Source organism: Poecilia mexicana, unplaced genomic scaffold, assembly GCF_051168715.1.
Source record: "Poecilia mexicana isolate PSO_F unplaced genomic scaffold, ASM5116871v1 scaffold_1, whole genome shotgun sequence".
NCBI lineage: Eukaryota > Metazoa > Chordata > Actinopteri > Cyprinodontiformes > Poeciliidae > Poecilia > Poecilia mexicana.
The window spans coordinates 17,534,013-17,546,643 of NW_028263370.1; the positions used below are offsets into that span (position 1 = coordinate 17,534,013).

At 34.6% G+C, this 12,631-nt stretch overlaps 1 protein-coding gene and 1 long non-coding RNA gene across 2 annotated transcripts; both read right to left on the bottom strand.

Moving 5' to 3' along the window:
• Positions 1–1,493: 1,493 nt before the first annotated feature.
• On the bottom strand, positions 1,494–2,858 carry LOC106927291 (uncharacterized). Its single transcript, XR_001420266.2, has 3 exons — positions 2,746–2,858; positions 1,945–2,000; positions 1,494–1,674 (listed from the first exon to the last, which is right to left on the bottom strand). It is a non-coding gene; the product is annotated as an uncharacterized LOC106927291 (long non-coding RNA).
• Positions 2,859–8,173: 5,315 nt separating this feature from the next.
• Positions 8,174–11,464, bottom strand: LOC148161187 (uncharacterized). The gene is made up of 5 exons (XM_088005718.1): positions 11,377–11,464; positions 11,138–11,159; positions 10,197–10,309; positions 10,054–10,086; positions 8,174–9,421 (listed from the first exon to the last, which is right to left on the bottom strand). Exons 3-5 carry the CDS (start codon positions 10,307–10,309, stop codon positions 8,749–8,751), a joined length of 819 nt encoding a protein of 272 aa, XP_087861844.1. The 5' UTR covers positions 11,138–11,159; positions 11,377–11,464; the 3' UTR covers positions 8,174–8,748.
• Between the last annotated feature and the right edge of the window lie 1,167 nt (positions 11,465–12,631).

A 12,631-nucleotide genomic window follows, 5' to 3' on the forward strand; every position in this document is an offset into this window, starting at 1 on the left:
AAACTGGTGAATGACTGAGATAACTATCTAGCTGAAGATATTTTGATCATTTTGTGAATGTTTCTTTTGAAACAAATGAATTTTTGTGCATTTTTCACATGTAAATATACATGTATTTACACCAGCTATTTGCGTAATGGTTTGGCCACATAAAACTGATATCATCAGCCAATTAAAAACTAAAAACTTCTCCTTGGTCTCACTGTTGTGGGAACCATTTCATGTGTGCAAAGCTGACAGCAGCTTCTTCATTAATTCACTCCATGTTTTGTGAATTTGCATCAGTAATAAGAAAAGTGTACAGTGGTGTCAAGAGATATAGGATTACAAATTGGTTTTTGTTAGGATTTATAACGTACTTGTTTTGCAGTGTATACATTTTTAACGTAAACATATTTTAATTCTAAAAAAAAAGCCTTCACTTGGACGTAAATTATTCTAATTGAAATAAACCAGAGAGGAAAAGAAAGTTTCTAATACATATTTCAACATCAGAGTAGATTTTATGTTGTCAGGTGGATGATATGTAGAAAATGCCAGCGTGACTTTTAATGTGTAATGTTGCTGTTTTTGCAACACGTTCATTTCCTCTTTTCTGTCTGCAGAGAGAACGGCGTGTCGCTGCAGTTTAGAGCTACATGAACTGTGAAAAGCTTCGTCATGAGGTAATGACCGTCAGAAAAGCTGTGGTGCAAAACACATTTTCACAACATCTCTTATCTGCATTCATCATGTTTGCTTTTGAATGGTTACCAAAAGAAGTCGAGACAAACTAAGCTAGATTTGATGATAGTTTGAAAGCAAAGACTCTGAACTCTGAAGGTTATTTACAAAACACTTAAATGAAAACAGTGGTAGGTAAAGTATCTACAAATTTTACTACTTCAACATATGTTTACTCAAGAAAAAGTAAAAAGTAACAGTCCAAGAAAAACTCAAGAGTAAAAAAGTAAAAGATCTACTTAAGGACTGAGTAGATGATCAAATTATCAATCATTTAATATTTAAAAATTACATCGTCAGATGGACCAAAATATAAAGTTAAGTAGAAATGTTGACAATGATTTTAAAAAAATAAAATATTTCAAACTTTATATAATTGTGTCTAATTTCCTTGTATAGCTGTTTTTATAATGATCTTTGTACTTTTTGTTTGTTCATCTGTTGATGCTCATCTGAAGCTTTATGCTTTTCTCCTGTTTCTAGACAGTTTTTGATTCTTTTCTCAAGTTTTTAAGTCCTGATTCTTTTGTCTTTTCTACATAGACTATTGATGATGGTCAGATTTTTATTTTCTTAAAAACAGAGATCTTCATATCTTCTCTGTATGAATACTATGAGGTTGCTTCTGGTTTTACACATCTGTGCTTATTTACATTTTTAATCGACTGAAATAATTACAGTCACATTGCCTTTGTAATCCTGTGGTTTTAAGTTTTCATTTTGAGCAAACCGAGTGATTTACATAAATGCAATGACTTCTAATGAGACAGTTTTTTTGTTATGAGTACCAGGTTTATTATAACGGTAAATCAATAAATCAGCTGTTTAATAACGAAACAAGACGTGGGATTTTTATTGCAAGCACATGAAGTGAAATTATGTTGCAGCATTTTGAAGGGAAGTTCTTGGTAACTTCAGGTCCTTGTTGCTAATTTTCTCCATCACCTGCACCTGAAAGAACAGTGACAATATAAATAAGTTGAATGTGTTAAAATTAAACAGAAATTGAGTCAACTCTTGGACTTCTGGCACTGTAATATAAAAACAGTTTGACAAAACAATGTAATACTTTGCAGATCATTTTGTTTTAAAGGCAGGAATATAACCTAAAAAATACTTCCTTCATTTGTAATTATCCCACTTTTATTTCTTTGTTCTGGATTAAAAATGTACAGTTTTAATACAGATTTGATTAGATCATTTTGATTCAGGCTGCCTCACCGTTTGAAGATGCTGGAGCTTCTTCTGGTTTACTTGCTTTTCCAGTGAGTTTGTCCCTGGTAGGAAATAAAACACGGCTTGTTAGGATGACAATATAAACTGAAGCCTTGTGATAAAAAAGGAAAACAATATATCATTTTGAGTGGTAAAATAAAACTACATCTGTAACACCCTTAAATGCATATTTCCTTGTTTTGGCTCATTTAGCACTATGAGCTAAATTCACCATTCAGCAGCATTTGGGTCATAAATAATGCATTTGAATAAGCTAGGATAACCGTCTGCAGCATAAAGGTTATATGAGCTCATTGTAGTGTAATGATGTAGAGGTTTTTATGACGCTTCAAACAGAATATGCAGTTTTTCTGAGCATTTTTAAGTTACTACAACCCAAATATAATGAAAGGTTTTCAATGAGATTTTAGAAAACGTGTAAAGTCTGAGCAGCATTTATCAAAGTATATGGGACTATTTAACCAGTGAAGTAACAAACTGAATCAGGTTTTTCTGAAAATATCCATTGCCAGCATTGCTACATGCGTCAGTTTACTCCTCTCTGCTCTGAAAGTCAGGTTTTGACTCCACCACTTTGCCAAACTGAAGTAGTTTTATAAAACAACAAAACATTTTGAAGGTGGTTTAACTGCTGTACGTTTATCTTTCACAAACTCACATTTAGCTTCAAAATCTAAAACTTTAAAGACAGTAGAAGACAGTAGACACAACTAAATGCGGCTCAAATGTTTTACAGTGTGCATCAACACTAATAATGTACCATATTCCATGAGTCCAGTGACTTACTTTATTTTTTTCCATAAACCTCGAGCATTTCTGTCGTGTGGACTTTGCTCTTCAGCCGTGGCTCCAGTTGACAGAAGAAGTCCCACAATCACAACCATCACACAAAGTCCAGTCAGCTGTTTGATTAAAAGATGCTTTAATTCAGAGCTGTGACAAAAAGCTACTATAAACAAGGAGGACAATAAAGGCTGAAATTTAAAATATATGTCAGTGAAAGAGAGACTGGAGTGTTTCTGGATTCTTTATAGAGTAAAACATGTAATAGTTTAAGTTTGAGGAGAACTTCAGCATCTCACCTACATTATTGCGTCTTAAAGCAATTCCTTTGTTTAAAAGGCTTAAAAAGAAGAAAACATCTGATTATCTAAATATTTTCTGCCATATGTGTACTATAGCATTTTGGAACAGACATCAGAGTCTCTGTAGTTCAAAACAAAGTCACATTTTAACAAATTCTTCCTTCTGTCAAAGTGTTTTTCATTAAAATGTGTCTTTTTACCTGAAAGATGGAGCTTCAGAAGGTTTCCTGTTTCAGTTCGCTCCCTGCGGTGAATCCACTGAGCAGCCAAATGGCATTTTTATAGAGAAATGAGTGGATGGCTGTTTGCCTTCAAAAGTCATTGGAATCTTATCTAAACATTCAAATTGGGTTTTTTTATTATTATTCAAAAGAAAGTAACAGCAAGGGACTCCAAGATAAGGATGGTATCCGTTTTTTTCTTTATGAATTTGGAGCAAATACCCCAAAACATCTTTAAAATTACAACATTGACTTCAAATTCAAAGATATATACTACTAAATATTGTTAGAAATGGTCATTATCAGATTTTCCAAATACACAGGATTAAAAATTTACATTATTTTAAGCATTTTTCAATTACCTAAACAGGGTGTAGTGTAATAATTCCTGTTTCAGACTTTAATTGAAGCCTTTCTGGGAAGATTTTGTGTATTTTACCTCAGTCTGCCTGGGTTTCCCACCCAATACTCTCCTTTCTCCTAATGTCTACTTTTAAGAGATTCCCAATAAAATAGTACAGACATTTACATTTATTGCTGGTGAGACGTTTTACAGAAGAGTAGAGGAAACATTAGACATAACTTTTTACTTCTTGAAATACTCAAAAACAAGTATGCTTGATGGTCTTTATTGCATTTGTCACGCCTTTGGAAAGGCTTCTATGAGCATGTTTTATCTTTAACGTTCACAGCAGTTAGTGGCATTCAAATTCATTCATGTAAAATGACTCCAATGTGTAGTGATAGTAGATATTGTTATTGAAATGTCCAGTTTATCTGAGAGAAAGGGCAAATAATTATATTTTAACTTTGTGCAGGGTAGTAATAAAACTGCATTACAATAACTGACTTCGAATTGAGCTGCATTTAGCTGTGTCTACTGTCTTCTACTCTTTAAGTTAAATAAATGTAAAGTTTTAGATTTTGAACCTAAATGTGAGTTTGTGAAAGATAAACTTACAGCAGTAAGTTGTGTTAACTTTTTATTAATTTTGTCAAACCTACAAGAGTTTAATAAACTAGAGTTTTTAGGTTAGCACTTAAAAAACTGAAAGAAGAAAAAGACAGGAGTGGGAACTATTTCCCAGAATGCTTAGCGGCATGTTTCTGTATCCTGAGATGGAAGAGCGTCACATTGATCCGACTCTGGTGTTTTATTAAGGAAAATGTTTATTTTAAAGCCTGAGGATAAAGTCCTGTTCACACTGAATGTTTCTGAGCTGAATTCATTGTGAAGTTTAATAAAATTCATCATCAGGTCAGAAATTTTGTTCATGCAACTTGAAACAAGAATTTAAATTATTCTAAAGTAAAATAAGTTATTTTAACTTGATATTGTGAGTAAAATAATAGAGAAATGTGGCTCTTTAACCAGGTGAGGACAGATTTCTTCTGACATATTGTGAAATAATGATTTGGTTTTGCACAAATAAGTAAAAATTTCTAGGATTTATTTACTTATTTATTATTTACTTATTTATTATAAATACTTATAAGTACTTATAAGTATTTATTTACTTATTGATATGTAGAATTATTTGACACATTTCAAGATATTCCATCTTAAGCTATGCAGGTGTCGAGATCGGTCTTGGTCTCGAGACCATTTTTTGATGGTCTCCTCTCGGACTCGACCGCATTTGGTCTCGGTCTTGTCTCAGTCTCGGGCTCTGAGGACTCGGCATTTTATTTCAAGACCAGTCAAGACCGCAACTGTGAAAATATCACTAAGCGTGCAGCATACTGTCCAGTTTATTTGTTAACATCTTTGTTTTCAGTGGATGCAAAACGCACCAATTAAAATCCAAGCAATTACGTGTTTCTGTTACTCCACCTCCCCCCACCTTTCACTCGCACGCGGCGCTCTGAGACATGCGCAGTGGTTTCCTCTCAGCGGCTGAAGATGTCTGGTCGGATTTCTTATGATCCATCGGATCTAACTCAGCAGCGCTTCGCTTTCACAGACGATGGGGACAATGTCTAACTTTTTTCGTCACTTAGAAAAGTAGCTCAAAGAAAGGTAAGCTCCGTTGATGTGATGCTAGCAAAGCTAGCTGTATAGAGACACATAAGCATTTGTGATGAAAAAAAGTCGTCACTCACTGTGATGAATTATTGTGCGGAGGTGTTGACTGACACAAATATGGGACCACGTTGTGTCCAAAAGTCTGCAATATAGTGATGTGACATTCAGGAACAGTCCGACTCTTCTGCACGGCTCTTTACTTATTAGATAGGACTGAAGTGTCACTGAGAGCCGTTCTTCTATCAGATAGCCATACACTGTCAGAATAGCATACATGCAGTGGGTACCATGCCTGCATGCACATTAAGTCTGACAGTCAGAGGAGTTGTCAGTTCACCATACGCAACAAGCTATGACAAACATAAGTCATTAAATTGTTTTCAATGATAACTATATAGGGGGTGCTGTGGTGGCGCAGGGGCAAAGCACAACCCATGCATTGAGGCCTTAGTCCTCATGCCAGGAGTAACAGGCTCAATTCCCAGCCTGGCAACATTTACCACATGTCTTCCCCCTCTCTTATTACCCTCCTTCCTGTCAAACTACTTTCAAATAAAGGCCACCAGAGCCAACAAATAAAAAAAATTAAAAAAAGATAACTATATAGATATACATGCATTGTCATGGTTTCAAAGTGTACTTAAAGCAGGTCTGGCTGCAGCTGGAGTCAGCTACAATACACGTCCATGTAAAACTCATTAACCCACTTAATCGCTAAGTCAGGATCCCATACAACGTCTTTTTTTTTAAAGGTTTTATTGGCTCTAGTGGTCTTTATTTGATAGTTAATTGATAGGAAAGTGGGAAATGAGAGAAGGGGAAGACATGCGGCAAAGGTCACCTGGTTGGGAATCGAATCTGCGATGGTCACGTCAAGGACTAAGGCCTCCATATGTGGGTTGTGCTTAACCCCTCCGCTACTACAGCACACCACAGATGCCATACAACTATTAATAACAAAGTGTATGACGATCTACGTCATGATTCTATGTTGCTGATTAAATGAAATCTTATGGTAATGACGTGTCTGACAGATATAGCCGTGAGTTTGTGCTAAGCGTATGACGATCTGACCTGACAGAACACCCATTCTTTGTTCTTGTAATGCTCTGCATACACTGCAGTAGCTATTATTATTTTATTTAATTATGTACGTTGATATTTTTTAAATTGACAAATAACTAAAACACAAAAACGAAAGAGCATGCAGAGAATGCACATTGCTCTTTGATTATTTTTGTTCAAAGCAGCAGCCGTAATGTCTGCCATGGTGTCAGATTGCCTGGCTTCATGTAATGGGAGAGAGGGAGAGAACAGTCACGATGAGCGTCTTGTGCTTGGTTACTTCTGGCTTGTTGTTCCTTGGTCAGTGCTCATAGTTGAGCATTATTTACCGTCAGGGCATTGCCTCAATTGCTATGTTTAATGACGCAGACAGTGGTGGTTTCTGACATGAGAAATATGGGCAAACGCCCAGGGCGTTATCTTTTTAGGGATGGCACGAGACCACCTCAGATTGTAGCACAGAGATGAAATATTTAATATTGGTAAAATGTATTAAGTATTTAATGTCTAGGTGTTTTTTGGGAATATGGATCTTTCATATCAATTTGAGAAGCAATTTTGATCATATTTTACATTTTATTGTGTCATGTAGCGCGGGCTGCTGGTCTTGGTCTTGACTTGGTCCCGGACCCTAAAAGTCTTGGTCTTGTCTTGGTCTCGGGTTAGGTGGTCTTGACCACAACACTGAGCTATGCTAATGAAATGATAAAACTAATTTTACATAGATCTGATAATAAAACAAACCACATTTGACCATAAAGCTGCAGTAAGTAACTTTAACAAAGATATGTTTATATATATATATATTTGATATTTAACTGTTAAAACTGTCATCATGTTGTGATGGTATAACATGAGAGAAATATGCTGCTGGAGTTTATGTTCATAACTGGATGAGTTTATGTCAGCATGTGAATGTTTGCATGTGTGACCAGTCTTCGCCTCTTTTGAAACTAATCATGCAAGAACAGATCATTTTCTCAACCTTATCTCTGAAAAGTCCTTTGAAAGACTCAAGATGGTGAGAAATGCCTAAACCAGTTTTGCCGCCTCATTCTAACTTGCAGATGGAAACAGAGATACAGAGATTAGAAAATATGGTTTGTTCATCTCTTTCTGCACTTCTGCTTCTAGAAACATATGAGGAAGTTAGTATGAGTTAGCTGTAAAAACGCTTCTGTTTATGTGATCAAATACACATTTGTGCTTGATTGCAAGTCATGTACGGACGAAACGCGGTTCAGTCGAGCCTTTAGTGGCCCTGAACAAAGAAAACTTACTAAACAGGTACAGTGGGACTGGAAATTATTGAAACCCCGTTCAATTTTTCACTCTTTGTTTCATTGCAGCCATTTGCTAAAATCAAAAAAGTTCATATTACTTCTCATGAATGTACTCAGCATCCCATATACAGAAAAAAAAGAAATGTAGAAATTTTTTACAAATCTAAGTAAATAAATAAATAAAATATCCGTGACCATGTGTGATATTTCAGTTTTTCTTTTTTAATAAATTTGCAAACATTTCTAGTTCTTTCTCTCCTGATGGGATACTGAATGTACATTCATGAGACATAATCTAAGCTTTTTTGATTTTATTAAATCAGCAGCACAAGAAGCACACTGACAAACTGACTTCACTTCAGTCACAGCATTTATTTTTATAAAGATAATAAAACCTCAGTTTTTCTTAGATGCATTTTTTTTGTCAAATTGTGTTTGTCTTTTTTTTCTTCTTGGTCAAAACTTTGGAAATTTTTACTTTATTGTGATAAGACCAGAAACTTGTTTCCTAATAAAAATAAACATAAAACAGACTTAATGCTGAGCAAAGCTTTATTCTGAAGGGAAAACCAAGGCATAAAAGAAAAAAAAAGTCCAGTAAATACATCATTATTGTGAATAGATTATGAATCAATAAAATAAATTCTGATAACGCCGCAATTTCAAGAAATTATCAAATTTAATAGTCTGGGTTATTTTACACCAACAGCTGTTTGCAACTTACACAAATGTTGTAAAAGTACATCAAGTGTCAGAAAAATATACATATAAAGCACATCAGAAAAGGTTAGTTTTTTTAATCATAGATTTCATCTATTTTTTTCTTTTTAATGCACATTTAATATTTTAGATTATGAAACAAACTTTAATGTACACAAAAGCGACCCGAGGAAATATAAAATACAGTTTTTATAATCATTTCTTGGTCAGTGAAATCAGTTGATCCCTTATTGTTTGGGTTACATTCACATGAAGCTACATTGGACATGGACTCAGCTGACTAACAAATACTTAGATATTATTTTAAAAATAAACCTCAATGTTCCTGCAAAGCTAAAGTTCATGTAATGAATCATGGGAGCCCCATCTACTGTCTATCCCCTGGCTATTTAGCCAAGCTGATGATTATCATTGTAACACCACACAGCAACATTTCCATTATCATTGCAGTTTACACATGTCATACTATTCACATGATCACAACGAAATACGCGCTGCAGACCGATTGTTCCCCCCAGGTTCCTCAGAGCGACCTGCATAACCTCTGTAGGTATAATGGCATTTCTAGGCTGGAACACTTTAGAAAACACAAAGACAATGTTAAACCTTACATAGTGTTGTAAGAATTGCAGAATATTAGCTTCATTGTTTATGTTTGTACATTTTGTAGTACATGGAGAAGCAAAGACGTAAATAAGCAACAGGTCTTGTCCTATATCTTGATTGTTGAGCCAAGTATTCAAGTTCTCCAGAGTCCGATACTCTGCATGAACAGCTGTGCCTTCACGAAATGACCGCGGATTCAGATTGTACGCCTCTTCCCAAGTTGTAGCACGGCTGCCCCGAGGCATACGCCACTGAACATGTGCATTCGGACACTGATACACAACATCAGGCCATCTTAAAACTGTGGCTGCCAGTATGTTTGTTCCAGTGTACACATCACAGCCTATGATGGTGTTCCTTACGTCGTTGCCATAATCAGGGACTTGGCTGATATCATACGTCTTAGTTTTACTATTGAACGGGATTCTCACCACCAGACTGAACATGGGGCTTTTCCTGTCAAAAGAAACAGAAACATTTACTAAACACAGTTTAAAAACAGAGTCAAATGAAATAGAAATCTAACTAGTGTACAAAATATCACATATAAAGATAAATTCACAAATTCACCAAGCCTGTTTTTTCAGTGTATTTTACTAAAACACACTGTAAATGTGTGGGGGAAAAAACAGATCAACAAAATCTTTATGAACAATCGATGTACTGTAGATTGATATTTAGTCCAATCCAATACCAAACTAGGCAGGTACTTCACAGTTAAACAAGAACTGATGTTTAAGGATGTGGATTTAATCAATGGGACTTGATGATCTGTGTAATAAGTTTTATTATTTTTCCACACAAACATCACTGTTTTTATTATTTAACCAGAACACAAACCTAAAACACATGAAAACAAAAATGTTGACTCTACCTCTACTCTACAACTTACTATTTTTAATAACTCAATAAACAAAAAGTAGAAATTGTTATAAACTAATTAAAGACCTGTCAAAAGTAGCTTAGATTATTTCTCTAGTTTATTATTTTAAATTTAAATTACAGATTAAATGTCACCTTTTTTTTAGTTCCAGACTGTTCTGTTGTTTAGATGAACTACAAAATCATGAATGTTGTAACTTACGCACCTTTGACTTTGGCTGAAGTATGTTGGTCTGTAGCTGAGGAAGAACAAAGACATATTTTACAAACATCTTTAATTATACCCACTTAAATATTAGAAGTCAATTTGCAACCAGTTTTCCTATAAAAATAAAGAAGTTCAACTTACCGATTCAAGATTGTTCGAACTAGTCTTTGTAGTTGGGCTTCGTTCACAGCCGCTAAACTGTTTGCAGCAAACAGCAACACGGCCAGAGAAAACATCAAGGACAGGCGATCCATCTGGAAACAGTTCAGTTCATTTTCAGTTCAGTGTTTTTAAAACACAAAAGTGAACATTTATCTGAAATAAATGTATCTGCTACATGTACGCTTAGAATATCTACGGCTGATGTTAAATCTTAAATCTCATCCACTTTCAGGATTCTCTGCACATTTGGTTTCAGTATTTTTCCAAACTTGTGGGATCTAATTTGTGCTAAATATTGACACTGAAGTTACCAATTTCTGCCTATCAGTAATAGACTTAAGATGTTAAATCACTCACTGAAAATGTTAAATACTAGGTCTCATAACTTTTGTCATATTTGGAGATACATTTATTTGAAAATGTGAGTTTCAATAACTACCTAAAGTGTGAAAAAGGTTTTAAAAAAAAAGACAACACAGATTTTCAAGGTTTTCAATCTGTTTTAAATCTGTTTTTCACAGTTTCAATTAAATACTAACACAATCACAGGTCAGGTATGGCTGTTTAAGGAGTTCTGTAATATATAATGACTGTATATATTACCAGAGGGAGGTCGAATGCCCAAAAACTGTACTCACATAAAAGCAGCGCTACTTTCACATAATTTTAATCAACTAAAAGTAAAAGGTAGTATCCAAGTATCCAAGAAATTACTCAAATAAGGGTAAAAAAAAGTATTTGGAGAAAATCTACTCAAGTACTGAGTAACTTAATCAAAACATCAATAATTTAATATTTTAAAATGACATCATCAGATGTATCAAAATATAAAGTTAAGTAGAAATTTGGACCAAGATTACAATAATTCATATCAGTAACAAGACCTGCGCATGTTTGGAGGATCAAACAGGGAAACTTACCTTTGTTGTCTCAGGTGTTGATCTGTCAGAAGACAAAAAACACATAAACATTTATTACTAATTTTACCTGCCATGGCTGTTGAGAAGAAAGTAGACATTCTAATAGTCAAACTAAGCCTCTTATTTCTTTTTAAAAACTTTTAGATATTTCATTTTGCAACAAAACAGGACTGAAGTCCAGTTTAGTCTGAAACCAAACGGTGGTGTTCTGTTAAAACTCTTCAAAAACAAATGTCTACCTGACGGCTCTGATGGCTCTTTCCTTCACTGTGTTTCCACTGAAGAAGCTGAAGCTAAAACTGCAATAATATCAGAAGGATGTTTTACCCTGAAGAGACCTTGGAGTTGTACTGACCCAGACATGAAGCAGTGGAGACACCTGCTGTTCAAGTTCTGCTAAAGAGCAGCTTTGAAATTAATAATCACCTTAATCAGGTGTTTATTTGTCTTTGCAGGTTTTTTTGTTTCTGTTTTAAAGCCCTGGAGAGTCTAATAATAAAACAAAACACAAAATAAATGGTCAAGTTTTGAGGGATGAGTTCCTGCAGACCCTGAACAACAAACTAATGTTTAAAAACAATCAAACTTAATTTATTCATTTGTCTCACCATCTTCTTTCCTGAAGTCTTTCCTAATATCATTACTGCTGGTGATGCAGAAGCTTGGAGGCTGAGCTAGAAGAGCAAAGATGGCGGCAAAGACATTTTGGAAGCTGCTGCTTCCTGTAACGACTGGAAGACAATACACTTGATTTGTTTTGAGGTAAAGTCAAGTTAGAGAGATGCATCCTCTTTTCCCAGAGTTATGTAGTAACTACTTGCATTTGAGTAAAATTACTTTAGGGGTAGTTTTACTATGCTATACTTTTTATTATACTTTTACTATTTATTTCAGTAGGAAGGTAAACATAATTGTATTTATATAGAATATTTTCAGCAACAAGGCAATACAAAGTGCTGCTCTAACTTGAGTAAAATTTCTGGATTCTCTACCCACCGAATGAAAAGCAAACATGTTTCTGTTCAGTTTTTATTTAGCAAAAACGGCGACAGCTGCTAACTGTTCGTAACCAAATCAACAGAAGGCCAGATATGACATAAGAAAAAACTATATCCTGTTAAGTATTCTTCAAAATAAAAGACTTCCGCTCTCCAAAATAAATCATGCTTTGCACTTAAATATGTTTCACTTCACCCTTTTGTAATTGTGTACAATCATGTTAAATTCAGCGAATAATAATAATAATAATAATGCAAATTATACTTAACATATAAGTGTAAGTCACAACAGAATGAAATGTTCTTTCTCTTAATTATTCACAGCTTGTTAAATGACAGGCATTTACAGATGGCTGAATAAACCTAAGGACACGGGTCCAAGGTGCTTTAAAGGAGAGACGGAGCAGGTTGAATTAGGCGCAGTGTAAGTGCTGAATGGGCTAAAAAAACATATGAAATTACATCCACCAAAAACCCAAAACAGCTAAAGACCCTA

What these genes read in the sequence shown, in the direction of transcription:
- LOC148161187 (XM_088005718.1), bottom strand. Translation starts at nt 10,309, where the DNA reads ATGGATCGCCTGTCCTTGATGTTTTCTCTGGCCGTGTTGCTGTTTGCT. An exon ending in GTTCGAACAATCTTGAATCG is followed by an intron (nt 10,087 to 10,196) that starts GTAAGTTGAACT and finishes GTTCTTCCTCAG; the next exon opens with CTACAGACCAACATACTTCA. An exon ending in TACTTCAGCCAAAGTCAAAG is followed by an intron (nt 9,422 to 10,053) that starts GTGCGTAAGTTA and finishes TTCTTTTGACAG; the next exon opens with GAAAAGCCCCATGTTCAGTC.